The sequence below is a fragment of the Puma concolor genome, chromosome B2, assembly GCF_028749965.1.
Source record: "Puma concolor isolate L17-30 chromosome B2, mPumCon1.1.hap2, whole genome shotgun sequence".
Taxonomy (NCBI): domain Eukaryota; kingdom Metazoa; phylum Chordata; class Mammalia; order Carnivora; family Felidae; genus Puma; species Puma concolor.
The window spans coordinates 122,530,585-122,557,199 of record NC_141671.1 but is presented as its reverse complement, the minus strand read 5'-3'; the positions used below and the strand labels follow the sequence as shown (position 1 = coordinate 122,557,199).

Sequence of the window (26,615 nt, the reverse complement as noted above, 5' to 3'; positions counted from 1 at the left end):
TTTCAGTGAAGGCTTTATTCGATGATGATTTGAGGTCTCCTCAGGATAAGGACAACATTCTTTTTATGTAAAACAAGATAAGCCAATGTGTCGCTGTTTAAAAACAGCAGTTATCATTTTGCTTTATTTTATGAATTCTATGATTTTTATCCTGGCCAGATGATAGATATTTTGCGGTCATTCAGTAAAGGAAGCATTAGATCTCAGTGTTGTTTCGACTGATGGTTTGGTGTCTAGGACCAATCTTGGAATCACTCCTCTTTTGACCTTTTGACCACTTAATGATCTTTTGATAATTTCATGGTTTTTAACTGCCTTAGTTTCTTCTTCAGAAATATGGGCCAGATGAAAGGGCTTATTTAAGTACCTAGGGCCTATGAGGTCTCCTGAATATGTTCAACGCCAGCTGCTTGGCTGCAATCACGCACTGACATCTCACTAAAACAGACAACATTCTTCTAGAAGATACGAGGCATACTGCCTCTGAGTCTCTATGACAAGTTGGCACCAAAGGATCTGAATAATACACGTCATTCCAACAGCCTTTATTAATTTCGCTAGCATGGTTTTTCTTCAGCTATTAAAAATAGCCTCAGCATTTATCACCACGGAACACGCTTACTACAAGGCGTTCACCAGGACCATAGGGCATAAAAGCTGGGTGAGCAAAAAGGGAAGAACTGAGTCACTCGTGTGATTTCTACGGAGCTCATTAAACTTATCAGGTGGACCTTCGTGTTTAAAAATGGTTCCCCCCCCCCATCTTTCTTAAAGATCACTGGATCTGTGTGCATGACGCACGCACGTAAATAAACCTGACTGAATTTTCCTACATTTCTATCAAATTTCAGGCAAAAAATGCTAGACTCCAAATGGTTTATTTGAATGTAAGTATCGACCTTCTCATGCTCTTTACTGCTTTGCATCTATAAATTTAGATCATTTGTCAAGCTGCCATTGGGCCAAACTACAGGAATGCAAACACAAAAGCTTGCATTAGAAGTTATCACACCAACATTGTTTGAGACAGGTTACCTTTTTTGCTGCCTGTTCTTCTTCTACACCATCCCCAATTACAACATATACTACTTTTCTGCCAAACCTTTGCATTATTCGTTCAAAGCAACTTTCTTTCCCTGGAAGATAAATGAGATAAAGTTCAGAGTGAAGTTACCTGGTTAGCGGCATGTTCTTCGTCTCGGCCATCTCCAATCACAACATAAGTTATGTTAGTGCCAAACCTGGACACTATACGCTCAAAACAGCTTTCCTTGCCTGAAAAACAATGCACTGCTTATTCTTCCAGCCACTGCATTCATTAACCTAAAGATTCATAAAGTGTTAGGTTAATTTCTCTCGAACATCAATCACTTAAACTAGCTTGCAACCTCTGGGTTTACGAAATCAACCAATATGTTTGAATAATGTCAGTCTTCGCTTGAGACAGATTATTAAACAAATGTGTCTCACACTCCACAAAAGCCAGTAGGGTTAAGCATCTGGCCCAGAGAAAATGTCAGCGTCTTGTACATGAGTAAGAGAATTCTGGAACAACTCTGATAAGCAACTGTGAGTTTTAATATCTATTTGTTTAACCCTGCGGATCAATTGTGTCTCGTCTGAGCAGTATAGACAAGTTGGCTAAAAACAGAATTGTAAAAAAAAAAACTGAAGGCTGATCTGTAAGGAAAGAGGAAATACTAAGATGTAAATTTACCTTGATAAAAAAGATAAAAAAAAAAAACTCCCTTCTTCAAGTGGCTAGGAGCTAGTCTGTTCAGATTACTTGTACCAAGGGTGCTGTCTGGGCCACAGCACTGGTGACACCCGTCTCCTCTGATTGCACTATGAGAATAACACCGTGGAATTTCTACATGTTCTTCATTTTACAACACTGCCATAATCCTCTGAATTTCATTCCCAGAATGTTCATGCAGTCATGGCTATTTTTGCATTTTTTTTTTCTTAATCTGATAGTTCAGAACTCCAAAAAATACTAGCTTAAAGGGAAAAATAAGAATGATTGTGGTTTTTTTTTTTTTCAGATTAAATATAAGGAACAATTTGACCAATAAAAAAGAATACTGTCCTTCCTAGAAGAAATGTTTATGCTGGTGTCAAATTATTTGATTTGCCAGAATGGAAGACAAAGTGTGATACATTAATCTTGCGGCGTAAATACATACATTTATGTAAGAAGTGAATGGGATTGGTATCAGGGTTCTGAACTGTATGTAGTGCCGTGACAATGTGGAATTGACATCATGAAGGCTTGGCTCTCTTTAACCATCCTCCTGGAACAGCTGCAAATGGGGGCTCTTTCTGCCTGTGCCAATATCAAAACTCGGCGAGACCCAGGGCAGGTTATTTTTGGTAGGGGATTTTAGGATTCTGAACTCTTGTCAAGGTGCCAGACCCTAAGTCTGTTGACCTTCAGGGTGCATTAGACAACCTGTTTCCCCAGTCATTTCCTTGACAGACAGTGGAATACAGGAGCTGTTTTCTTTTAACTCTTTCAGGACAGCAGAAGTCAGGAAGTTCTGTTTTTGAAAGATGCTTAGAGACTTGGTCTGTGAAAGGCAGTTAAAACTCCAAGATGGCTCTGCAGAGAGATATTAAGCAAATGAACAAGGCTGGAGTTCTTTGGTTACTGATTGAACATTTTTGGAAATGTGTATTTCTAGCCATTCGTGGGTTATAATTCATGAAATTGTTATTTTTTTTTTCTGAAGTGTAGGATCCTACTCAATCCATCCGGCACTCCCCTGTAATGTCAAAAGAGTATTTTATCTTAGATCTAGATTACTGCATCTGCAAAGAGGCAATTAAGATATTTAAGATATTAAATCATTAAGGTATTAAATACCATGGCTAAAGACACTGTCTAGTATTTAGAAAACACGTGTTGTCCTGAAGTGTAAATACAAACACATAAGTAAGCAAACAGAATCGTCCAGATACTGAATTCAGAATTTCACTGGGCAACAGTTTTCATAAAATTTGCACACATACATTGGGTTTCAGGGTACTTTGTTATTTGCACTCCATTCAAATTTGCTTGATAATCTAATAGCAAAACTCATGGAGGAGGGAATCATGCAGACAGACATATTAAGGAAATCCCCCAAAACCCAGCTGTGAGCACATTCCACACAGAGCTGGAAGTAATTGTCTTACCTATTTTAGTTGCACTGTAAATATTCTCAATGGGGAAAGCACCTCCTAAACTATAGAGTAGAACCTTCGCGAGAGCTGGGATCAGTTGGGTTGTCGTTACCAAGACATTTACGCAGTTACTCCTAAGATAGGGAGGAAATATGCATAGTTGTTTTCCAATACTAAATAATTTCGAATGGCACAGATTTTAAACTGTCACTGTGGTCTTTCAACTCCATAATAAATGGGTCCTGATAAGCTAACCTTTAAACATCAACAGCTATTTATGGAGCGCCTGCTATCTGGAAGGTACCATGACAGGTGCGAGGAATACATCCCCAAATGGGGGAAGTGGAAGAAAATGGGCAAAACGAAGTCATGGATGAATGACGTTTTTGTCCCCCTCCCCTGCCCCCCGCATCCCAGAGATACAGGAGAGACACAATAAGACACCTGCAATATGAAATATGTTCTATAATAAGGATCTCCTCAGGCTCCTGTGGAACCTCAGAGAAGAATACCTACCTCAGCCAGTGGCAATCATGGGAAGGTTATCAGAGGGATGGCTTAGCTCTAAGTTTTACAAGTATCCAGATGAGGTAATTTTTTAGGGTGGTAAGACTCTATGTCTCAGGGTTTTCAGAGCCTGGAAAAGTAGTGGACATAGGCAGAAAGAAGGTAATGGGATGGGTAAAAGTAGTTTTTGGATTTTGTGCAAGAAATAGCCCAGTGTCCCAGTCAAGGGGCTGACAGATGGGGATTCTGGAGAAGAATGAGAGGGCCCTTATTTAGTCCAGAAGACGTGACTCTCTGAATCTCCTTTCCAACAACAACATAGGGTTGCATTTAATGGACCCAGTTTTAATCCACCTACACAGGCCTTCCTCTTTGAAAGTCACAATCTTCCATTTTACAATTTACAGTGGTTTCTTTCACAGTCATATTGCAGGGAGATAAAGGAAACACCAAGAGAATGGGAACTGTGAGGCAGAGATCTGGAAAGAATGGACTGTGGTCCTTCCTTCTGGATTATGGGAAAATTGAGCCATCCTGCCTTGAGGGGCTTACACCACACACATGAAACTGGGACTCGGATTGCCTTTCTCTACTGGTATTTTGTAGCAGGAGCCTTAAATACGTATTAGTAAGGGCCCCTAGAATTCTCTGGATTGATTATCAGAAGCCTGGTTTCAACAGTAAGTCAGAAGAGCAAGCTGAGTGTCAACTCTTCATGGGTATGTATATACTGAGTCCCCAGTACACTTAATATCATGCTTTATATTCTTTAGACATATCCTGTATAAAGAAAAACTACATTTTATTCAAAAACAATTATAAAATCTTTATAATGACAGCCTTTTAAACATTTCCATTTGTAAATTATTTCCAGAGGTACCCTGATCTTGTAACAGAAGCTCTAACTCCTGGAGACAAATGATGAGATTATCACTTACATGGGCTAAAGAAACAAAGCCTTCGAGAGGCAGAACTTTAATAAGCACCACCAATGCAATCCTTAATTTTGCCGATGAGGAAATAAAGACCTGAAAAGTGATTTGCCTGCCTATCATCAGAAAGAAACTCCCCAAATAATGGCAGATTATCAGGCATAATCCACAAACACGTCACTGGATCGAAATAATATCGGGAAATCTAGCTTTGCCACTTACACCGTGTGATAACTGGAGTTATATCATTTCTTCTTTAAATGGCGTACGTTGCACACATTTATAAATTACAGATTTATAAGTGGCAAACACTGCATATATTTATATCCAATTTATAATGCATTGTAACTTTCAATTCCAAACATTGCATATATTTATATATGGCATGTATATACTTGTGCGAAATATGAACAAACATAAAGAACGTGAACAGGCGAACAGCATCAATTATTTAGCCATCCAGAGATGGTAACTGGTTTCTCCATTTTGTGTGTTTACTTTCAGAATTTCTATTTGTGTACAGGTTTTTTTTTTTCTCATTAGTACCATACTTCATATATATCTAAGTTTTTATTCTACTTTTTTCACTCATTTATATCGTGAGCCTATTCATTTATGTCATATTGTCTACTAGTCCTCTTTTCCTAACAAGACAGAATGTGTGAAGACTGTATGTGGCTCCAACATAATTCTTTAAAGTGAGGCTTGGGGCGCCTGGGTGGCGCAGTCGGTTAAGCGTCCGACTTCAGCCAGGTCACGATCTCGCGGTCCGGGAGTTCGAGCCCCGCGTCGGGCTCTGGGCTGATGGCTCGGAGCCTGGAGCCTGTTTCCGATTCTGTGTCTCCCTCTCTCTCTGCCCCTCCCCCGTTCATGCTCTGTCTCTCTCTGTCCCAAAAATAAATAAAAAACGTTGAAAAAAAAAAAAAAAAAAAAAAAAAAAAAAAAAAAAAAAAAAAAAATAAAGTGAGGCTCACTCAGTCACTGGTTTTGATTTCTAAATATTGTAAATAATGCTGCCTTACACAGAAAAATTTCCTACACATTTGAGTACGTCCTTTGACTATACTCACAGGGGAGGAATTAGAGCTGGAGGGGGCAACCTCTGCTAAAGACTCTGATATATAATTCTGCCTTTTTGTAAAAGCCTCTGTTTTTCTGATATCCTAGAAATTCTGTAAAAAAAATTACCAATATGGTCATCCCTGTGGATAGCTTAGCAAATTTCACGTCATTTAAATCTTCAATGTGTAATGACTTATTTTTCCCCTCCTTTTCCTTGTTAATATTTTTATTTCTGAAAATCACATACCCATATAGTTGCTTTAAGGCCATGCATTTACTAATAATCTCTCTATATTATGGATAGCACACATATAATCTACACAACAAGGTAACAGCCTTGGTTTTTAACTATCTAGAACTCTTTTAGAAATAATGAAAGCCATTGACCACCTCCGCAGGGAAATGCACATGCCCCTACATTTTGCACACGATTTCAGGGACTTAGGAGGCCTCACATCCCAGCCTCCTTGACCCTTCATCCCCATGTCACCAGTTACAGAGATCACAAGGCAGCAAGTCCCATTTTAAAACAGCTTCAACTGTGGGACAATTCTTCCTTACACAGACCTAGAACCTTCCTTCCTAGGATTCCTACTCATCCCTCCCAATTCTCTCCTTTACAGACCAGAGAGAGATGTTTATTTTTGGCCTAACAGCTCAAACAATTGACATCGGTAATCGTGTTCCATGTAAGACTCTTCTTCAAACTAAACTCCTTGGTTCCTCCCTCCAGCTGTTCCTTTTATGTGGTTTCCACAGCCGAAAACCCTTCTGGACACTTTGCTGGTCCAACAAGATGTTTCAAATATGTCTGAGCGCCTGCTGGAATGTGGTGCCCAGAACTAAAGCAAAGTACTCTGTTCTGGCTTTCCCAGCCTGACCCAGGACACTACGGCTCCCTTCCCGCCCCATTTATCCTTCCCACCATCGATGTGGTTGCTGCCGGTGTTGCGGCTACAAGCCACGTGCAGGATTTCAGGCACACACATCTACTTCCACGCTCTAATCCGGGACTCTCTTTTTACCCTGCCAAGGCTTTCTGTATCCCGGTTCCATCAGTCCACATAGTCTTTCTCTGCATGTGTGCTACTTACAGGTTTGCTAAGCATGCTTCTACTTGCCCACGTAACTCAGAAGTAAAATGAGGGAACAGGATGGTGCGAAGATTCATCCCCACCTCAACTAGCTATCACTTTCCAGGTTTATGTTATTTTATTAGGTAGCATTTATGGCACACGCCATACCCACGTAGTCAGAAGTCTATTCAGTTCTATTGCCTGTTACCAGTAAGTCAGTATTTCTCTGTTTAGCTCAAACAACACAAGGGTTACAAGTTCTTCAAAGAGGCTTGTCTTACTATTTTGCTGCATTTAAATCATGTATATTATCTATAATGGCCTAAGACACTTTAAAATACGCACTCTGTGGGTAAACTACATGCTCCTGTTTGATTGCGAGTCACATGACCTTCCTGTGGAGACTGCCAGTAGTTATGCAGAAAGAAGGGTAAAGAGAAAGGATCTCCTGGCTATTCTGAGAAGCATCAACTCCCAGCTGCCACCCCCCATACACCTCCCCCTCAATGTACATTGAAAATACTAGATTCACTACATTCTTAGGTTCCTTCAAACTCTAAAATACTCTAGGAATTAAAAAAAAATGATGCATATTACACTATTAAAACTATATCTTGAATATAATAAATATAGAAAGTGCAACAATACCACTTACCTAGTACTAATAATCGATAATGATTTAAGTGCATTTGTTAGCCAGGAGTCTGTCAGACCTTCAATCTCTGCCCTCAACTGCAACCATGCGTCTCTCTTGGCAGGGCCAAGGAGTCCTGCAACGATGAAAAGCAAGGTAGAATCAACAGATGAAAAGTTTTCAGGAAAACCTAGTTTAGCCTCCCTTCTGTCCAGTATAGATAACATCGGAAGCCGAGAGAGACTGACTTAGATCAATACTGATCCTTCGTTTCAGAACTAATTACTCCTTCACCCAACAAACATTTACTAAACAACTCAGGTTTCAGGTACTGGGCCCCAAACTGGGGATGTAACAGTGAAAAAGTGGATCTCGGTCTCTGTACTCACTGAACCTAGAATCTGGCACGGTGGGCACCCACCACCTGAGGAGCTGCGACAGTTCCCGTGCCTGGGTCCCACTCCAAAAGACAGTGATAGAATAGAGCTGGAGAAGAAGGTGGGGCTTCACCAGTCTAGGGATTCAAACTTCAAACACTCTGGCTATCTGAACATGCTTCACTTCTTAATAATCACAATCATTACCACTTTTAACCAGCAATGATGACATTATCCTATGTTGCCAAGTAGTACCGAAGCTATCACAAATACTCTGTTTTTAAAAAAGGCAAGAACTGCGCTTGAAATTCGGAAGCATACGACACGGTTATAAACAATGGTTAAAGCTGCACTAATGTTGGGGTAAGAGAAGAAGCAGGCATGCTATCTCTTTTATTTCAAAAGCCCTTGTTTTTATGAAAAAAATAAGATCATGCAATCCACCAGAAATAAGTTTCTTATTTAAATTGTATTTCAGGGCATCAGGAGCACATACACAGGTAGATGATTTTTTTTTTAATTTTTGTTAATGTTTATTTATTATTGAGAGACAGAGAGAGACAGAGCACGAGCATGGGAGGGGCAGAGAGAGGGGGAGACACAATCTGAAGGAGGCTCCAGGCTACGAGCTGTTAGCACAGAGTCTGACGCGGGGGCTTGAACTCACGAACCGTGAGATCATGACCTAAGCCGAAGTTGGTCGCTTAACCAACTGAGCTACCCAGGCGCCCCAGGTGGAGGATTTTTTAAATCAAAATTTCTATTTTTTAGCAACTCATTTGTCCTTATTTCAATATAGCGATGCTAACAGATTAGCACAGAAAAATGGACTTACATGTCACCAAACTTTTAAAGCTATAATACTATTTATTACTCATCTTGTTCATTTTTAAATGATTTTAGTATTACCCTTCACGAGGGAAACAATGTCACGTCTGAATGATAAAACTTAGTTCAGATTTCTCAAAGGAATTATTTCAAAATTAAGCATATTGCCCACAATTGATGTGAAAGAGAACACCTGTTTCTTTGATTTTACTAAAGTGTCCTACATAGAGCTTTAGAGTGAATTAGGAAACCGGAATTGTCTGCTCAGGACCCTGGACAAGTCAGAAGTCTGCCGGGCCTATTTCTCACCGGGAAATGAAGATCTCTCATTTGTGTTTTTTTTTTTTTTAATGTTTATTTATTTTGAGAGAGAGAAAGAGAAACAGAGCACAAGTGGGGGAGAGGCAGAGAGAGAAAGACACAGAATCCGAAGCAGGTTCAGGCTCTGAGCTGTCAGCACAGAGCCCCACGCTGGGCTCGAACTCACAAGCCATGAGGTCGTGACCTGAGCTGAAGGTGGACGCTTAACTGACTTGAGCTACCCAGGAGCCCCGCAGATCTCTCGTTTCTAAGATCCTTTTTGGTTCTAACAACAATAATAATAACATGAGTATTGATTATGGTTCTACATGTTTTCTTTGTTCTCTTGTAGCTACTGAGTATCTACTAAGCACCTAGGGCTAGCTGGACACTGGGGATACATGATGAACAGAAAACACAGCCCTGCCCTCATGACATGTGTGGTGTGTGTAATAATATATACTAGAGATGAAAATGTTACTTACTGTTGTGTATTGTATTCTATGATATGTATATAAATACACATTTGTATAGTATGCATAAGTATATATAGCTTATCATTCAGTATTAGATTCTGATTTAAACTCCTCAACCATCCGTCCTTTAAAAAGAGAAAGAGAGAGACAGAGAGAGAGAGACAGAGAGACAGAAAACCCTGGGAGAAAAAATTTATATGACTTCATAGCTAATCTTAGAATCTTGCTGACCTACAACTGATCGTAATAATAGAAATAATTATGGTTTATTTTACCAAGAAGAACATCCAAGATTTTAGTTTTGAGGTCACAAGTTGTAATATCACCCATATATATGAATGAAAATAAAATGGCTTAGATATAACCCACAGAGTATCTGAACATTTAAAGACCATGATGGGGTGCCTGGATGGCTCATTCGCTTAAACATCTGACTCTTGATTTCGGCTCAGGTGTTGGGTTCGAGCCCCATGTTGGGCTCTGTACTGACAGTGTGGAGACTGGGATTCTCTCTCTCTCTATGTCTCTCTGACCTCCCCCACTCATACTCACTCTCTCTTTCTCTCTCAAAATAAATGAATAAACTAAAAAAAAAAACATGATAATCACATTTAATACTATACATGGGAAAGATACACTGTCAGATAACGTGCAATTACAAAATACAGACTTAAGTCTTTGAAATGACATAAAGCACTGTTGATATTTATTTCTAAAAGAATTCCAGAAAGGTAATGATGACTAACAACTGTGCTCTAATGACTGGGGGCCCTCGCTTCTAGACAGGTCTTCCCGCTGCCTCAATCGCTTCCTCTGTCTGGTTTACACTAACAATGTCTGCTGACGAGGGGTAAGCGAAATGCCCTGCTGTAAATCTTAACCAAGTATCTGGGCCCAAAGAATTCCCAGTTCTTTTGGCAGAGATGCACATTTTATTTTGCACTTACATTTTTTTTTTCTGCTACCAACTCTAAGGGACTTAGAATTCTGACAGAGTAGTTCAGCATGAGCGCTTGGTAATTTACCTTAGAGTAGGATAGCCTCTAATACGGAACACGGCACTACAGTTCAAACCCTACCTCTGTCTACAGTAGCTTTATTAGAGTTAAAGAGCCGCACATACCTCCAACATTGTTCTTGTAGGTGTTGTATAATTCTTTTACTCTTCTGTAACGAAAAGCCAACTTCCTCATCCAGTCAACCCCTCCTCTTACACCTGTTGGCAAACAAAGGTTTGCACTACTTGCAGCTGCATGGAAGCCATCAGTTGCAAAACTGTAGGTACTGTAACACCCAAAATACATTAAAAAGAAATAAAAGAAATAATTACATGTGCAAAACTCCGCAGCCGAATTTCTGTAGGAAATAGCATACTGAAAGGCATGGCTTACCTTAAGTCTTGCCCATTATCATCAGAGGAAACATCATCTATGTGAACTTGATCACACTCCTGTTAAAAACATTGGAAAAGTTATTTGTTTTTCAAACGATGTCTGTATGGTGTTGGAGGGTTTTCCAGCTTTCCATTTGGCCAGGCTATGGCCAGAAGGTGGCAGCATTTGCCCATCCATCCCACTGCCAGCCTGGGGAAATGGCATCATTTCTATTCTAAGCCCAGAAGAGTGCCATAAAAACAGGTCTGAAAACATATGCCCTGTAGGTTTCTTTAGAGCCGTTTAAAAATTTTTAATCTTAAAATTATGGATAAGAAATTACCTTTGAGTCTCTACAGGAATGACTGCTGTTCACTTCCAGCCATCTCTGTTGTGCATACTTAAGTATGGGAATAACGCTGATCTGAAGATACACAGAATTCCTTTGGTCCGAACCTCAGGTGGTTACTATTCTTTGGTATTTGTTGAGCAACAACAGAGGGGCCTGATGCTTATGGTGCCCTGTGAGACTTCTGTGACTTCCTGCCTTTTGCTGGGCCAGGGATACCATGAAAGAACCATGCTGATGTTATTTTAAAAGTCCTGGTCTCTCAACGCAGAAAAAAGCTAATAACCACACAAGTCGACATTTTCTTTTTTTTTTTCACTTTTGTTCAAGTTTTGAAATCTTTAAGCTGAAAACAATACTTAGAAACAAAAGGGAAATAATGAAGATTTACCATCTCCAATGTGCTACAAATTCAGAGGAAAGTAAACTTGAGGTACATATACCCATATAATTGACCTGATCTAAGTTACGGTGTTCTCAGAACAAATGGTAACTTTTCTGGATAAGGATTAAATTCTTCTTTGCTGTTCTAAGAATCCTGTTCTCTCTTCAAATAATCTGAAAAGTTCCAGTGAAACAGCATGTGATCTGAAGGTGGAATTTGGCTAGGGCATTTAAAATACCGAGTACTTATGAAATTTAGGGTAGGTAAATTTAGCCTTTTGGGCTCTTTTTCTCTACTCAAATTATTTCAGTCATATTCACAGATGCTGACTGTATACATGGTACTTACTATTCAAAATCAATTTTTAAAAATTATTAACTTTGACAATAAGATGCCATATCAAACAAGGGCTTTTCAGCTACCATTTATATTCATTATAGGACCTGGGAAGTGCCTGGTACTGAAATATTTATCATCTCCGGTTTTCTATACTGAATATGTTAGATCCTATTATCGTCTGGGGTGAACTAATTGACTCAGGCTTCTTTTAAAATATAAAATATAGGAGCGCCTGGGTGGCTCAGTTGGTTAAGCATCTGACTTTGGCTCAGATCATGACTTGTGGTTCATGAGTTTGAGTCCTGCACTGGGCTCTGTGCTGACAGCTCAGAGCCTGGGGCCTGCTTCGGATTCTGTGTCTCCTTCCCTACCCCTTCCCAACTCATGCTCTGTCTCTCAGTCTCTCTCTCTCTCTCTCTCTCTCTCTCAAAAAATGAATAAACATTAAAAAATATATAAAATATAAGGTTAGCCCAATCAATAGAACTTTAGTACATAACCTGAAAATCCAGGTAAATTGAAGGTTCATGTGATTTACATAAATTATGGGTTTAGGAATTTTTCAATAAATGTCTACCAATATTCATGGGTAAGGAAGGGCTCCAAAATGTTAACCTGACCAGAAGCTCCCTGAGAAGGGTGTTTGGGTCACCTGGATATACCCCCATTTAAGGCACAATTTGGCACACAGTAATCACTCAGCAACTCTTGGTTGGCTAAATGGCAGATGTCCAGACAAATGACAGTTCCTGACAAAATTACCACAGTCATTTAAATTTTCTAAGACAACATTTCAATTATATTAAAAATAATATTCCAGATGTTATAAGGACTGTAAGAAGATATTTATACCAAGAGTGGAGGGGAGGAGAGAGAATGGGGTACAAACCAAGGCTGCAGGTGTCAGAATGGGATAGACTTTTGGAAAGGGTTTTTTTCCCCATTTTGACTGAGTATGGGTTGAAAAGAGTACAGCCCAGGGGCGCCTGGGTGGCTCAGTTGGTTGAGTGTCCGACTTTGGCTCAGGTCATGATCTCGCGGTCCGTGAGTTCGAGCCCCGCGTCGGGCTCTGTGCTGACCGCTCAGAGCCTGGAGCCTGTTTCAGATTCTGTGTCTCCCTCTCTCTCTGAGCCTCCCCTGTTCATGCTCTGTCTCTCTCTCTCTCAAAAATAAATAAACGTTAAAAAAAAATTAAAAAAAAAAGAAAAAAAAAAAAAAAAAGAAAAGAGTACAGCCCAAACTTTAACCGAAGGAGGCCTTATGCTTCCAGAAAAATCTTAGGGAAAAGTATAGGAAAAAGCAACAGTAGTGGCTATTGGATTGGGCTCTCAAGGAAAGGGTGGGGAGGTTTCATTATTAGCATGAAAATTGGAAATAAAGTTCTTCCAGAACAAGGAGGCAGCAAAATAGTTCTAAAGAAGACTTATTTTTTTATTTAGAGACGGTGACATTCTTGGTGAGTATGAAAAGTGTACTAAATCACTATCAAAATGGCATCATGTAAAGCTGCTCATTCTACTGAAATTCTGAGATCTTTCACCACGTAAAAATTTCCATCTGTCTTATAATAAACAGTAATAAATAAGTAAATATCCAAAAAAGTGGGGGAAATCCTTATGAATCACTCTTTTACTCCTAATTACTTAGAAGCTATTTCTGTATTTCATACCTTCTCATCCTAATTTGTGGAGAAACTCCTCTGACATTTCAAGTATTAACTCACATGATTAATTTGTACATTTTACCCCGAGATTTATTTTTCACTCCTGAGGACATCAGTGTATCAAACTTACTGGACCATGAGCTCCATATTTGAAGTTATGTTTGAGATTTTTCCAAATGGAACTTCTCTTTAAATTTATGCCTAGTTAACTATGCTTGTTGACTCTGGACTCTTGCCTGAGGATTACAGTCCAGTGAAAGAAACCTGAACTTCAATCACTTACATTTTTAGAAAATTCTAAATAATTGTTCTTCAATTAGTTTTCACTCAGAGGAATTGTGCAAGGATCGTTTTGACCCAAACCTGAAATACTAAAAACAGTGTAATGCTTGGCTTCAACAAATTTCAGTCTAAAGACTCAAACATTTGTAATAATTCTGATGCTAATGTTAAATTCTTTATTTTTGTCTTACAAGGTGACCACAAAGTTGTCACTGATCTTTATCAGTCACAACCCGCACAGCAGTCTTCTCTCACTGTTGTGAAGCTGAACTCCCCGGTGCCTTCCTTTCTGGAAGTTATTCTAACTGAAATAACATTTTATTTCAACAGGGAGTGTTCTCTTCTTAGGAGGAGGAGGAGGAGGAGGAGGAGGAGGAGGAGGAGGAGGACGATGATGAGCATTTGCCTTCTCTGCAGTTGGGCAGGATGTAGAGAAGTGTCTATTAGGATTTAAATTTGTATCTTTTAAAGAATTATGTGAGAGCAGCTGCCACTATATATGTTACAGTATCTACTGAAGGATTTGAGTCTCAAATTAGATTTCTGGGTTAAGAAAAGGAACCCTGAGAGGATAAATACACCAGGAAAAAAAAAAAAAAAAGGAAACTTAATAGGCGAATGATGGAGTTACTCTCTTGAGGAATTTGCCTCTTTGCTAGCAGAAGCAGAAATAGCTTAACACCAGTTATGTAGCCCATGATTATCTTTGCTTACAAGAGGTTTACTGAAATAAAAAATTGGGTGAGAGTAAAGTTGACTTTCAAAGTCAGATGCAGGAGGAGAGCGGATATATATGTAAGTGCACTGAACGAGCTTAAAAGCTACTGTTCAGATGTTATTTGTTTTCATGCTTGTTTATAAGCCTTTGGGTCTCCTTGGGCACTTCATCTAGATGTACATGCATAGGGGTCATGGGTATGTCTGTGCACATGTATGAGAGTTTAATTAACTTATATGCAGACACTCAATCATTTCACTGATTAGGTACTTACTGTTGGACCCTAAGTTGTAGTGCTTGAGTCAAGTGGAATTTTTATCACATTTGAGAACATCACTAAAAAGCTATAATCAGAAGAGAAAGTCGATACCAGTATTTTCTCAGTTACTATTTTTACCAGAGATCCTGTCGGGTATTTTAAAAATATATTTTATATAGTATATAATCCAAAATAAAAATTCTTAAAGCACCATAGGTGACCACATGCTTCTGATATGCCAATATTCATGTCCAATGAGCTAGAAGTATTTGCAAATTCATCATATGTTACTTTCGCTTTCTTACTTTAGTATTCTGTTAAAAGTTGGGTGGTAAATTTATTCCATCTGGCTTCTAGTGTGCCACTAAAAAGCTAAAAGGTTATTTATTCCACTTATTTCTAGTAAAAAATAATTAATGAAAGAAATAAAAACTCTAAAACTTGAATAAAACCACATAAAATTTCTTCTTTCTTTCTTTCTTTCTTTCTTTCTTTCTTTCTTTCTTTCTTTCTTTCTTTCCTTTTTTTGGGGGGTTTAAAAAGATGAATAATCTTAGAATTTTCTTTAAAAAATAAGACTCATCCATTTTAACCAACAGGAAAACCAACCTAAAAGTTATCATCTTATATAAAAATTCAAGTTCCAAAGATTAAAACGTGTTTTCTATTATAGTGGATATATAAAGTCATTCTGTATACTACACTACTAATAAGTAGCAGGATTAATTTAAATCAGGTTTTAGAGAGGTGATTATTTTTTCTTATTATCTAAAACTGGAAAACTTGCCTAGGAACACGGATCTTTCATATTGGCCATTAAAGAAAACAAATAAAACCTCTTTAAACAGACAGTAATTTTATTATCCAATAAAAACAGTGACTCACTGCAGAGAAAACACCACCAAAAAAAGAAAAAAAAAAAATGATACTACCCAGATTTCCAACACATACATTTATGGGATATACTAAAACACAGAATTTTTACTCTTATGCCTCAAATGTAGCTAAAACTGGATTTAAGACCTTGTCAATTTTTTTTTTTTTTAATTTTTTTTTCAACGTTTTTTATTTATTTTTGGGACAGAGAGAGACAGAGCATGAACGGGGGAGGGGCAGAGAGAGAGGGAGACACAGAATCGGAAACAGGCTCCAGGCTCCGAGCCATCAGCCCAGAGCCCGGCGCGGGGCTCGAACTCACGGACCGCGAGATCGTGACCTGGCTGAAGTCGGACGCTTAACCGACTGCGCCACCCAGGCGCCCCAAGACCTTGTCAATTTTTAAAACTTATTTAAGACACTGAATAATTTAGCTTTTCTTTCTCACACACTTCTGCGAGGCGTGGGGGTAGAAATATGTGTTCTGGAGCCAGAGAGACTCCAGAGTTTCAAATCCCAGTTTTACCACTTAGCTGGCAGGTAACCTTAGACGTGATTTTTATGCTTGTGGGCCCTACAGTTTCTCCTTGACGAAAACAATGTGATAAACACATTTATTTCAAAGAGTATTATTTCATTAATGGAAAATCCAATACAAAGTCTGTACTAGGGGTGTTTGGCCATAATCATCTCTCTTGCCATTTAGAATATGATTATAGACACTTTTATTTCGTTGTGAAACCATGAGATGAAATGTACATGTAAACATGTCACTTAAAAAATATTTCAGCGTAGTTGCATGTGACTGAGAAGTACTGCTGCTCAGTGCCCAATCTGTACAGTTAGTTCCAATTTGACCATCTGAGTGCCTAATAACTTAGATCAGTAGCACCCAGATTATATACTTCGTTACAGTACTTATTCAGCTACCTTGAGGCTATCGGGGAGCGGGGGGGGGGGTGGGGTGGGGTGGGGGGGGGAGTCCTTTCATTTTGTTATTGTTGGTTTTACTCTCCCTTCGAGGTTGGGAATGAAAAGATAAATCAGAAAGAGAAAAAAATAAACGCAATGAAACCAGTCAGATGTGATATGTAAATAGCTCTGGCACCGTTTTATCCACATGGGGAGGAAATAAGGAACAATAACGTTGTCTAAAATTTGGCTTCAGGTGATCTACAAAACTTAATATCTATGGCTGTTGTCCAGCGATTAATGTGAACAGTAGCCTGGAAAAGCAAATGCTGATGGGGAGGGTATCAAATGGGTTGTATAGTATGAGACCGCAAAGCAGACAGACCTCCCCTTCTGAGATATTTTTGTTTTAAACATGTGCCAGTACATAGGTATAATTAATTAATGCAATTTAGCTTTTGTTTATATTTGTATATACATTTTCCTCTTGACAGAAACTTTTACTATTCTCTTGAGCTAATTTTTTTTTTTTTTTTTTTAGATTTCTTGGAAGTTATCTGCGTGTATAGAAACCATCTAAACATTTTAGCGGTTGGATACGACAGTTCCTACCTTTTTAAAGTCTTACCTCTAAATCATTAAAAAATAAATGTGTATCAGCGAGATTAAAAATCATTTCCTCCATTCGGAGTCCAAGAGTTACAGCCATGGGGGGATCCTGAAAAGGAAAAATACATCCAATGAGGTAAAATTTCAGTGACTAGTTATTATCAAGAATATTTTAAGTGCATACTGTTGTGGGTGGTGGGGTGGGTAGACTGTATGGATTTTTACCTAGGATCCAAAATATTTCCCAATTATCTAAAAAGGGTACCTTTCCAAAGGATAATCCAAGCCGCACACTAAATATACAGCTACATTTGTGAATTTACAGAAATTCATACACACATGAAGACAACTTAGAATATATTTTCACGTACATCTATATGTATCTGAGGAGGAGGAAGGAAGCAAACTAGTTGATAGGACCCAGTTTACACAGACTCCATGGAGAGTCTTTCGGAGAAAGATACCTGGATGGGGTACTGAAGAATGGAGCAGACTTGTACAGAAGAGGAAAGGACATCCCTTTAAGAATAACAGGTCATAAGTAGGAAAGGGAGAAAAATACAGACTTCCTGATGTCTGTAGGGCTGGAGCAGACACTGTTGTCTGAAGGTGGGCCAGGAAGAGCGGGTGACCCATGGTAAAACCACCCCTTAAATATCAATTGTGTTTGATCTACAATATAGACCAATATTTATTTGGATATGCATATGGTTTGGTCTAACCTGAATCTGACTAGAGATTAAGAGGGTAGGGTCAAGGATAACTAAAGGAACATTAACTCAGTAAAAGTAATCTAAGTAGAAAATATATACCTTTAAGAGTTTAATGAAAGTAAGGGGTTAGTAAGAAGACAAGTGACTTAATTCTTGTTTACAGAAACCAAGATATTACACAGCAGCAAGAAGCTCAGACCCTAGACCACAGTTGGTACTTTCCCATGATTAACTATAGTTTAAAGCCTAGCATTGGAGGTGGAAGACTTTAAAAAGTAAGGAGAGTTTAGGGCTAGGGCTAGCGCAGTAATTCATGTACAAACATTGTGCTTAGAGAAAGAAAGAAAGAAAGAAAGAAAGAAAGAAAGAAAGAAAGAAAGAAAGAAAGAAAGAAAGAAAGAAAGAAAGAAAGAAAGAAAGAAAGAAAGAAGAGAGAAAGAAAGAGAAAGAAAGAAGAAAGAAAGAAAGAAAGAAAGAAAGAAAGAAAGAAAGAAAGAAAGAAAGAAAAAAAAGAAATGATCGAGGTTGCAATGATCTCTAAAGGAGAACTGCTATAGGTTAGGTATGACTCTGGAGACACAGAAAACAAAATCCTGGAAGGGACAAATCCTCAGAATTTGAGGCCAGAATGGGTATTAACAGGGAGAAGAATATGGTTTCGAATAAAGCTGACAAGTCTAGAAGGATACTGTTGGTTTTGGCTGAGAAGTTATTTTGGAAGACTTTAGAGGGTGATTTGGGTTGAGTGGCTGGGCTAGGAGCCAGATTGTAGGGATTTGAGGAGAGAGAACCAAACTTGTGTTTTCAATGTTCTAATAAATGGCATTTCAAAAAATGTATTTAGACCTGGGGAAATTAATGCTAACTTGACTTCAATTTATGATAAGGATGAGCAACCCAACAGGCCAAGCCGGATTCATATACACCCCTAAACTTAGCAGTAGAAGCCCTTCCTCTTTCCACTCCTCCTCTGCAACAACCAATTGTCTGCCTATACTCCCTTCCATAATGCTTTGAGGAGGAAACCCTAGAGTAAACATATTGGAAGTGAGTGTCAGCTTCATATATTGTAGTGACTAAAACCTAGAGAACAGGAACTGAGTCGTAAGAAACAAAGAGGTCACTGAGGTGTGCTGAGCAAAGCAGAGACCTGAGGTGGGAAAAGATGAAGACAGGGCAGTAAGAATATGCCGGATGTCAACACAATTTTCTAATTGTCTGTATCTCTTCCTTGGAGAGAATCCAAATCCTTGGAGATTTCTGTGGAGTTCATAGTTAGATACTCTCCTCTCAAAAACAGATGTTCACTCTTCACACACTTGATGGCATTTGGGTATTGCGTCCTCCAGTCAGTCGGATTCGACTGCTAGATTCATGTGTCTTCCAGTGATAGGATTGTTTGGAATGGCATACCCAAACACCAAATAAATTCCATTGGCTCCAACAAATATTCGCTCAAGAACAAAAACAGATACAGGGAGTGCCCAGTTCGTGTCTCAAGGAGTTTCGGAACTCAGAAGGATCTCTTGCTGTTCCCTTCAAGTATAGAGTTCTTCTTTTTCCTTATTTCTGTTGTGGTTGCTCATGTTTTTTGTTGTTGAAAGAAAACCCCTGAAGGCTGAATTGTTTTTCAAACTATGTATTTGTCTTTTTCTGTTCAGAAATTCCTATTTCTAGTCTCCGACTCTCTTTTGGGGTAGGCTGAGGATGGAAAACTTGTAAATATTCTGTCTAGTCATGGGACCATGAACAAAAAGTCTATAGAAATATCAGGAAAAATCAAATGTAATTATAGCATGAAAACATATAATTCCATTAGTGACGCTCTCTGCTTTTGAGGAATGTTCACTGATGCAAGACAATAAAACTGAACTCCACACTACTCCATTATGTTTCTGATGATTACTGCCCTAAAGATATATATTTCAGATGGGGATTCAGAAATGTCCTATTTAAAAGACTTTCCTTCTGGAGACTCAGTTGGTTAAATTCTTCTATGATTTGGCGATTTTTCTTTTTTAAGTTTTAAACAAAATGACTGAATTTCTTATATTCATGTCTCACATTCTTTGCACTTATAGATCAGATTTATGGGGCTGGGAGAAAACATACTGTTCCTCTTTGATTGCTACTTTCATTGATTCCACGCTTCTGAAGTACATAACTCTCTACGCTACCCATGGTAGGCAAATCCATGAAGAATGCATTTTGTGCATCTGATAAGCATGCGAACACAATTTTTAAAAAACCAACAAGAATTCTCTAACAAGTAAGCATACCGTATGGTATGATGAAAACTTGATTTGAGCACCCCACTGGAGGAATGCAACCCCACGGCACGAGAAGGAGCTGTGCACTGGGTTTCAGGCTATGCACGATTCCACATGACACTCTAGGACCAGGACTTAGTAGGCATTTTGGCAAAATATCATTTGTTCGCTGGGAAAGTTTAGGTGTGAGATTTGCCGGAGTGTGAACTCGCTGTATTTTACTAAGGTTTCCAGAGAACAAGGCCTGTTGAAAGGGGGGGGGGGGTGTTGCATCAGCCATGCCAAAGGCTTGGCGCAGATGGGCGAGGGACAGTCATGTCACGAGCCAAGGAAAACCATGTCTGTAAGAAGTGTTGATCTTGTTTCTAAGAGAATGTTTAGTGAGGGCTTACTTTCAAATATCGAGCTTCCCACCCCCATCCCCTGCAGCTTACTAAGTCACTGCAGATTACAGGACCCCATTTTTCCAGCTAAGGAGCTCCCAGACGTAAGAATCCAGGAAAGATGACCAGTGATTTGGTGGAGGGAGCCTTAGCAGGATCTTCGTAATGGCGGGCACGCTCTGCTTTGCCAGACTACTGTGAAGGGGCTGCCAGAGCCAGAAATTCCGTGGTTTTACCAGGCATTTGAGAGTTAAACATACTTCTGGACTGAACCCAAGTTTTATACAGAGATGTTTGCTCATTTTCATTAGATGTTTGTGGAATTATGGGCACCTTATGAATCAAGAGTTACTGCCTCTTTTAAGTTTAACTGTAGTGCGTGCTGAGTTTAGGGTCTGAAATGAAGTGATGGGGAAAGCAGGATAATAAGGGCACTCTCAGGGTTTTGTGGAAGCCCTGATACATATTAGACATCTATAACAATTCCAGTAGGTTCCAAGTGTCTACAGCAGAGTTTAACATGGTGCAAACTGAACTCCTGCCAGTTTACTCTGTGTACTGCTCTATGAAAATACTTAAACTATTCCCAAGACATTTTAAGGGAGAGAGGGAGAGAGAGAGAAAGGCAGGGAGAGAGAGAGAGAGGGAGGGAGGGAGGATGAAGAAAACGAATAACTCTTGGCCCTTAAATGTGTGATTCTAAGCCAGATGTTACCAGTATTTAACCAAGTCAGGATCAAGTACGGCACTTCTCTGTATCAAAATACTAATGCCTATTAGCCATGTTAGCACAGAGCATAAATTGGAGCCAGACTGTCTGTCTCGGGGCCTCTGCCCTGCACTGGGCCATCAGCTGGAATCCCTCCTCTAGGGACACAATGTAAAAATATCTCAGGAGAGGCAGCAATTATGTATTTTTAAAGAAACAGAGGTTTTTTGTTTTTTTTTTTTTTAAAGAACCAAAGCTCTCGGAACAGTTACTCCTTTGGGACAGGATGCACATTTGTAGACTTGTGGGCACAGAGGCAAAGGATATGTGCAAATTCACCGCAGAAGAAGGAAGAACACTAGTGCTATGAACTAAGGTAGGGACAACTTGTGGGTTCGTGAGGACGCATGAACTCTTCTAATCAGTGACGAGGGATGAAATGAAACTCAGTCATGAAGCGGAAGGAATATTTTTCGATTGAGATGTTTCTCCATGACGGACAGGCAGTGGGCTGAAGGGTTCTCCGGGCAGCAGGGGAGATGGGGAGGTGGCTCAGTCGGTTGAGTGCCGATTTCGGCTCAGGTCATGATCTCATGCCTCGTGAGCTCAAGCCCCGCGTCGGGCTCTGTGCTGACAGCTCAGAGCCGGGAGCCTGCTTCAGATTCTGTGTCTTCCTCTCTCTCTGCCCCTCCCTGCTGGTGCCATGTCTATCTCTCTCAAAAATAAATAAACATTAAAAAAAAAAAGAGTTCTCAAGGGGAATGGGAGAATGGTCTCAGGAACATCCATTTCGTTAACACATATTCACCGAGTGTCTACTATGTTCACATTCTGGGCAGAGAGCAGAGAATCGACTAAGCAAAGTTTCGGCCCTTGTGGGATTAATATTATTCGTGGATGAGCTACCTAACAGACAAAATCCAAATAAAGATACAGCATGTCAGGTGGTTAAAAAAAAATAATCAGGGTCAGCTGATGCAGAAGGCTCTGGGGATGGGTAGTGATGGCTCATTAAAATGAAGTTCAGGGAAGGCCTTTCTCAGGAGGCAACAGTGGAGGGTAACAACCTGAAGAGGGTGACGAAACCAGCCATGCAGAGAAGAGGAAGACAGCAGGTGCGGAGGTGAGAGTAAGTCCGTGTGCGGAGCCGTGTGCGGCAGAGGAACCCAGGTCAGGAAAGTGAAGTGGAGCAAACATTTGAAGAAAGAGGGAGTGCTTGGGGTGGGTGGTGGCTCAGTTAGTTAAGCGCCTGACTCCTGACTTCGGCTCAGGTCATCATCTCGCAGTTCATGAGTTCGAGCCCCGTGTCAGGCTCTGTGCTAACAGTGTGGGGCGTGCTTGGGATCCCCTCTCTCCCTCTCTCTGCCCCTCCTCCCCGCCCCCCATCAAAATAAATAAATAAAGAAATAAACTTAAAAAAAAAAAAAAAGAGGAAGTGCTCAACTGGTTTCAGACACAGGTGAGAAGCCCCAGCCCGATAAACCAGGAATCTGGCAAGATTATTTCTCAGACCTGAAGGGACAAGCCGGGAAAGAAGGTGGCAACTGGAAAATGGGCTCCAGAGGCTCTTCTGGTGATGGTACTATTACAGCATGAAATATGACAAAGAGAATAATCCAGAAGAGTGGGGCACTGGGGACTCAGGCACCAAAGAAGCTGTTTCCGGAGTGGATTTATTGGGTAAGTACGAGGACATGAGCGGAGAAAGCAAAGAATATGCCTATAGTGTGAAGGTGAAGCCACTTTTTCCAATATTTCATTTTGTTTTTTGCCCCCCACCCAGGAAGGGGGGTTTTGTGCAGAACTGAGGGGAGGGGCAGCTTTGAAGGTCTGAGGAGAGAAAAGGTTTGAAACAGCCAGCCGGAAGAGTTAATGAACCCAAGAGAGTTGGGTCTACTTGAGATCTGTGGTCACAAGCAGCTGTTGAGACACAAGTAGAGACTTGGGTGGGGTTTTTTGCAACGGAGTCTGATGCAGAAAAAGAAGGATAAGAATAGCAAGGCTTCATGCAAAAGTGGGGTTCCAGGGACATCTTGGGCTGCCGGGATGATGACATCTAAACCCAGAGGCTCTCAAACTTGACCACACATGAGAAACACCTGTTTAAAACTCCCACTGCCCACATCATACCTCACACACCAATGAAATCCTCTTTTCAGAGGTGAGATCTTATGCATCAGTAATTTCAAAGCTCTCCAGTGATTCCGATGTACAAGTAAGACAAAATCAACAGATTAGCACCTTGCTGCTCAAACGTATGGAGGCAGAATTTGTAGTTTGAAAAGATCGCCAAGTGACTCATACGCATATTAATATTTAAGAAGCACGGATCTAAGAACGTCCATGAAGACAGTAGGAAGACCACAGCTGGTATGATCGTCTGGTTTCCCAAGAGTTAAGTCTCTGGGTTGCCTCCAAAGGACCCTAATACCTGAGTCAGTCTGATCACAGAGTAGAATGCCGGTTCAGTTTCATTTTCTGGGAACTGGGCTTCCCTAAGTTATGAGTAAGAGTACATTGCTCCAGTTCACTTCCATAAAGATTACCTGTGGACTTAACTTTAGGGACCAAATGGCCCATTGTGACTCTTAGTCACATAGCCAGATCCCTGCTAAGGAGCTGGTAAAAGGGAAAAACTAGCTATTCTTTTGCTCTGATTAAGAGGATTTGTCCAAAATCCAAGGGTTTGATGTAAGCAACATATCTGTAATTGAACAGTAGTCAATAGTAAGCAATCAGAAGCCACGATGGAGGCATCACGCCGTTTATCTACCACTACCAACTCTGTTGCAATTAGAAGAGAATCCTATAGAGTACAGCTCACCCAAATCTGTTAAACTAAGGACATTTAAGGAAATTTAAGGGATGTTAATAATCTAATCTGTCCTCTCCCCCTCCTCAAGATGTGAGACTGAACGAGATTATAAACTGAGATCATAAACAGGGATTAAACTTTCAAGGGAGGTTATAGAAGGCTCCTCTAGAAGATTCTGTTTTTAAGAAACTGATTACCACTCATCTTTCTGGTATATTAGTTTCAAGTGAGTAAATGTGGTGTTCCTTCAAGATCTTTCCCTTTTCTCATGTACTCCCAGCAATAACTTGGTAAGGCTGGTCCTCAATAAAGGTGAGCACAGTGTTTGGCTACTTATGGTATCACCTAGAGCCACTGAATCCAATAGAAAAAAAAAATTCTCTGAAGGGAACATATACTCAACAGAAGGGAACATACACTCAACATATAACGTAGAGCTCTACAAGAGGAGTTAGTAGGCAGAACTGTCTCTCAAACTCCCTATGACAGAGTCTGAGAAATGTCATGGTCTCTGACTTGGTGTTACTTATATACATACACATGTACCATAATTATGTACACACTATTCACGTACACATATGTACACCCAAATACACGCACTGTGAGCAACCATGTAACACACTATCGAATTTTTGAGGCTTGCAAATTCTGTACTCACTCTCTTCGTATATGCCTCCACTTTCCTATAACAAGCCGAGTATCTCACATTATGAGATAAAACAACGGATATAAATATATGCAAATTTCTTTTTTTTTTTTTAATGTTTATTTATTTTTGAGAGAGAGAGAGTGAGAAAGAGCACAAGCAGGGGAGGGGCAGAGAGAGACAGAGAGAGGGAGACACAGAATCTGAAGCAGGCTCCAGGCTCCAAGCTATCAGCACAGAGCCCCTACACGGGGCTTGAACTCACAAGCCGTGAGATCATGACCTGAGCTGAAGTTGGGTGCTTAACCGAACAAGTTACCCAGGTGCCCATATGCAAATTTCTTTAGAAAACATTCACTTTTCCCCAAATTCAGCTTCCCAACATACAGATTTCCTTGAAACCAGATGAAATAGGTTACCCTGTAGACTGAATGTTTATCTTGTGGTAGGCAATGTGGTGACTTTTAATGCATCAACTCACTAATCCTTCCTAATCACATTATTAATTTTACTATTCGCCCTTTTTTATATGGAAGGTCACCGAGGCTTCCGAAGCTTAAATAAGCTACCAAAATCACATCGTAGTGGGAGGGAGAGCTAGAATTCAAAGTCAGGTTCATTCTCCCTCCAAAGCCAGAATGCGCTAACCATTATCCCGAGACAGAGGGTAACCTACACTGGGGTTAACACTGCCCTTAGGGTGGCCTCCAATCCATGGCGCCAACACTTAATTCTAATCACTTTCTTAAAATCATGTTGCTTGTCCTTAGTTGGCATGCACATAAGTCAATATTTATCTTCGTGACTCTCCTAAAATTTAGCTGGTGCCATTTCAGAAATCTTTCTATGTAAGTGTGTGTATACAATTTAATAGAAAAATAACCAACTGATTTGTATTGATGGTCATATTATTTCCCCAGTGCTGCTCTTATATAAAATGTTGCTACAATGCGCAAGTAGTTCAGGAAGCCTGAATTTCAATTTTACAATACAAGGCAACTGTTCACTTTTCTTCCAGTCTTTTCCCTGACTTGGGCTACTTCCTCTGCATCCTCCTCCATTCTATGGAATAACTCTAGAGAATCATGGCTTCATAGCGCGTGCCACATTAATGCTCCAAAGTGAATCAAATCCCTACATCCCTCCCTGCACCCCTCCTCCAAAGAAGAGGGATTACTACAGTTGATCAAGTAACATAATATATGCAAACAGAGAATAGGAACAATCTTCACAAACTCTAACAGATGATGGATGAGATGATTCCCTGTCCATGTCCTGCCAAATTTACAAACTCCTATCTGGAGTTTCTGGCAAAAACTATGCAGGCCAACAGGTGCTCTGCTGTAAAGCCCATCATCAGCTTCATCAGTAGCAGAACTGAAACACCCACATATCTCACCCGCCATCGAGGTAAATACGAAGGAACTGTTCTGCTTGGGAAGAGAGTGGCTGACAACTGAACACAGTCAAAAAGTGATGGCGGTTTTAAGGAAGATCCTTGGAAAATTCACAATATTATTTACTTATACGTGGAACTAGGATTTTCCAGAAGGTTTTTTTTTTTATTCATATGCAAAAGTTAGTTACACAGGGCAATTTATGAGTAAAAGGGCATTCCTAAATTATTAGGTTAACATGCATTTTATTTTTATAGGTGGTGGGGGGGAAAAACATGAGACCAAAAGAATGCAGAAATTAAGAATGTGTCAGAGAGATGTGGGTTCTGACTGGCCGTGCCACTTACGGGCTATGTGACACAGTACTAACCACACAGGGTGATGATGAAAGTGAAGGAGATAATGCATTTAACAGGGACACGGAGCAAAATGTCAGGCACATACCAAGAATTCAAAAATGGTATTTATTTTTTATGGGTGACAGAAAGAGAGATAAGTAGGTAGGTAGGTAGGTGTGGTTATGTCAGGACATGATTTCCTATCTCTGGCACTTACGTTTC

General features: G+C 39.9%; 1 protein-coding gene across 20 annotated transcripts in view; it reads right to left on the bottom strand.

Annotated features, from left to right (window-relative positions):
- EYA4 (EYA transcriptional coactivator and phosphatase 4) overlaps nt 1–26,615 on the bottom strand; it is a 317,460-nt gene that overhangs the window by 3,034 nt on the left and 287,811 nt on the right. For 16 of the 20 annotated variants that reach the window (XM_086707889.1, XM_086707893.1, XM_086707896.1 and 13 more), the window contains 6 exons: nt 17,142–17,231; nt 10,749–10,807; nt 10,481–10,641; nt 7,398–7,512; nt 3,178–3,299; nt 1,036–1,136 (listed from right to left, as the gene is read on the bottom strand). In XM_086707889.1, the coding sequence (XP_086564015.1) occupies nt 1,036–1,136; nt 3,178–3,299; nt 7,398–7,512; nt 10,481–10,641; nt 10,749–10,807; nt 17,142–17,231 (648 nt within the window). Of the gene's footprint in view, nt 1–1,035; nt 1,137–1,174; nt 1,276–3,177; nt 3,300–7,397; nt 7,513–10,480; nt 10,642–10,748; nt 10,808–17,141; nt 17,232–26,615 lie in introns of all 20 variants that reach the window. The other 4 variants (XM_086707888.1, XM_086707899.1, XM_086707902.1 and 1 more) reach the window with 1 other exon arrangement.